The sequence below is a fragment of the Eschscholzia californica genome, unplaced genomic scaffold, assembly GCF_041429995.1.
Source record: "Eschscholzia californica isolate CP2 unplaced genomic scaffold, dmEscCali1.0.p SCAF_6, whole genome shotgun sequence".
Classification (NCBI taxonomy): domain Eukaryota; kingdom Viridiplantae; phylum Streptophyta; class Magnoliopsida; order Ranunculales; family Papaveraceae; genus Eschscholzia; species Eschscholzia californica.
Window position 1 is genome coordinate 29240614 of NW_028238483.1, and position 2009 is coordinate 29242622.

General features: G+C 36.0%; 1 protein-coding gene across 1 annotated transcript; it reads right to left on the reverse strand.

Moving 5' to 3' along the window:
* Positions 1-736: 736 nt before the first annotated feature.
* LOC147533284 (complex 1 protein, LYR family protein) lies at positions 737-1402 on the reverse strand. The gene is made up of 2 exons (XM_086646984.1): positions 1136-1402; positions 737-1034 (listed from the first exon to the last, which is right to left on the reverse strand). Exons 1-2 carry the CDS (start codon positions 1328-1330, stop codon positions 981-983), a joined length of 249 nt encoding a protein of 82 aa, XP_086503110.1. The 5' UTR covers positions 1331-1402; the 3' UTR covers positions 737-980.
* Between the last annotated feature and the right edge of the window lie 607 nt (positions 1403-2009).

The window sequence follows — 2009 nt, forward strand, 5'->3', positions numbered from 1 at the left end:
ACAAAATCAATCTCATTGACCATCTAATCCATAACTTATTACTTATGTAGGATAATTCTACCAAATTATAATCTTCGAGCAATGAGAGAGAACAATGTTTTAAAATACGTTGTTACGCCTCAAGGCGGTTTGCTCTCACAAGGTGAGGCGGCACCTCGAGACAAATAAAAGTACTGATATTTTTCTGTTGCTTGACAACAAAAAAATAACATGTTATTTCAGATGGGCACGTTTTTATCCTCAAGTTCAAATGATGCCTCAAAGCATACGTCTTGAAAGCTTATTAAAACACAACCAAGAATGAATTGCCGAGAGAGCCTCACTCCCATTGCGAATTGGTTTTGACTTTTGAGTTAGCTATTAAAAAACTTAACATGGTCTGGGAGTACGGCCCACATGTGATAGCCGTAAAAGGTCATACGTGGTTGACACCCCCCACCCCCCAACAAAAAAGATATGTATAAGCCTACGAAAGAGCCATACATATAGGGCGTGTGAGAATAATCCGGCATGGGTTCAGGGAAGCCTGACGACCAAGAATGTAATAACTAGGGCGTCTCACTCGTTGCTAATGTTAGATGTTCACAAACTTAATAGAATGGGAAAACTTCATTAAGAAAGCGTGGAAGCAAAACATAACACGACTACTGATTTCGTCACAATTGATCATGAATGCCTGAAATTTAATCCCCAGAAGGAGTTCCTTAAATCGAGAGAGGGTCAAAGTATAATCTTGTTTTGATTTCTACCATACTACTGTATATCAATTACCACAATTTTAAGGCATTGTCATACATTATTCATTCAAGCAATGAAAGCTTGGTAACAAAATCTCAACGTACATGAAGATGGGTGCAAGAAAGCTCTTCATATTAGTATATCGCAAGCAAGAACCAAAAAACATGAAGAAAAATGATAACAATTACTCTCAGTGAGGAATTTCAACAAACAGTTACCAGACATAACTCAGTTTGTATGTATCACTTGCAACAGACCTTCTTCAGTTTATCGGCAGCGGATTCATCGACAGAATACTGAAACGAATAAGATGAAACAATTAGTTCGAAGAGAATCAAAGATACATACTTTTGGGATTATAGAGAGATGAACAGACAAAATGTTTAAGAAGAAAGACCTTGTTGAGAACCCAGATAGCATGTTTATAGGTTCGATTGAAGAGATCGTTTAGGGCATTGGGATCGTTGGAATCGATTTCTCTGTAATTGACGAAGTTTTCTCTAGCGAATTTTGAGTAGTAAGGTCTTGAGTCCTTTGGCAACTTCCTTACCAACCTCAATACCTCCCCATACGCTCTTGATGCTCTTCCCATCACGCCTTTCTCTCACAACGTCTAATAAGTTGTTGCCCTTCTTAATTTGGTTTGGGATAACGCATAAGTAATTTCTCCCATGTTTGGGCATTACACAGTTACAGCTGGAGGCACGCTGACAATTCAAAAAATACTTACAGTTACAACTTGCTTACACTCTGCTTACGCCACGTGGTTGAGTGACCGCCAATGTTCTGCAATTATGAAATTTCGAAAGCCCACCAAAAATGTTTTAAGAATGTAGAGAATGTTGCTATATAACTAAAGCATATTCTCGTTAGCTTCTAATGAAATCATATTGTGTTTAGCATTTTCATAAATGTATTTAGGAAGTTCAATTGTTGATTGGAAAAAAAGGAATGATCATTACTTTTTTTTTGTTTGTGTGGTGCTAGGGTGAGATTTCCTTCACTAAAAGAAGAAGAAACAAAAAAGAAGAATTTAACTCGAGTCTTTTTTTATTTAGATGTTGTTCAAAAAAACCAAATATTTGTCGGTTTTAGAGAAATTTAGCGTAAGTTTGGTTAACGGTATAAACAATCAAACCTTTGTTTTTGGAAAAAATGATAATAATTTTTCGATAAGTACAAACGTTTACTAAATAATTCTCAAACCAACTTCGTCAAAATATTCCGAATATATTGATAACCGACTGCAAAGGTCTAATATTTTGCTAAAT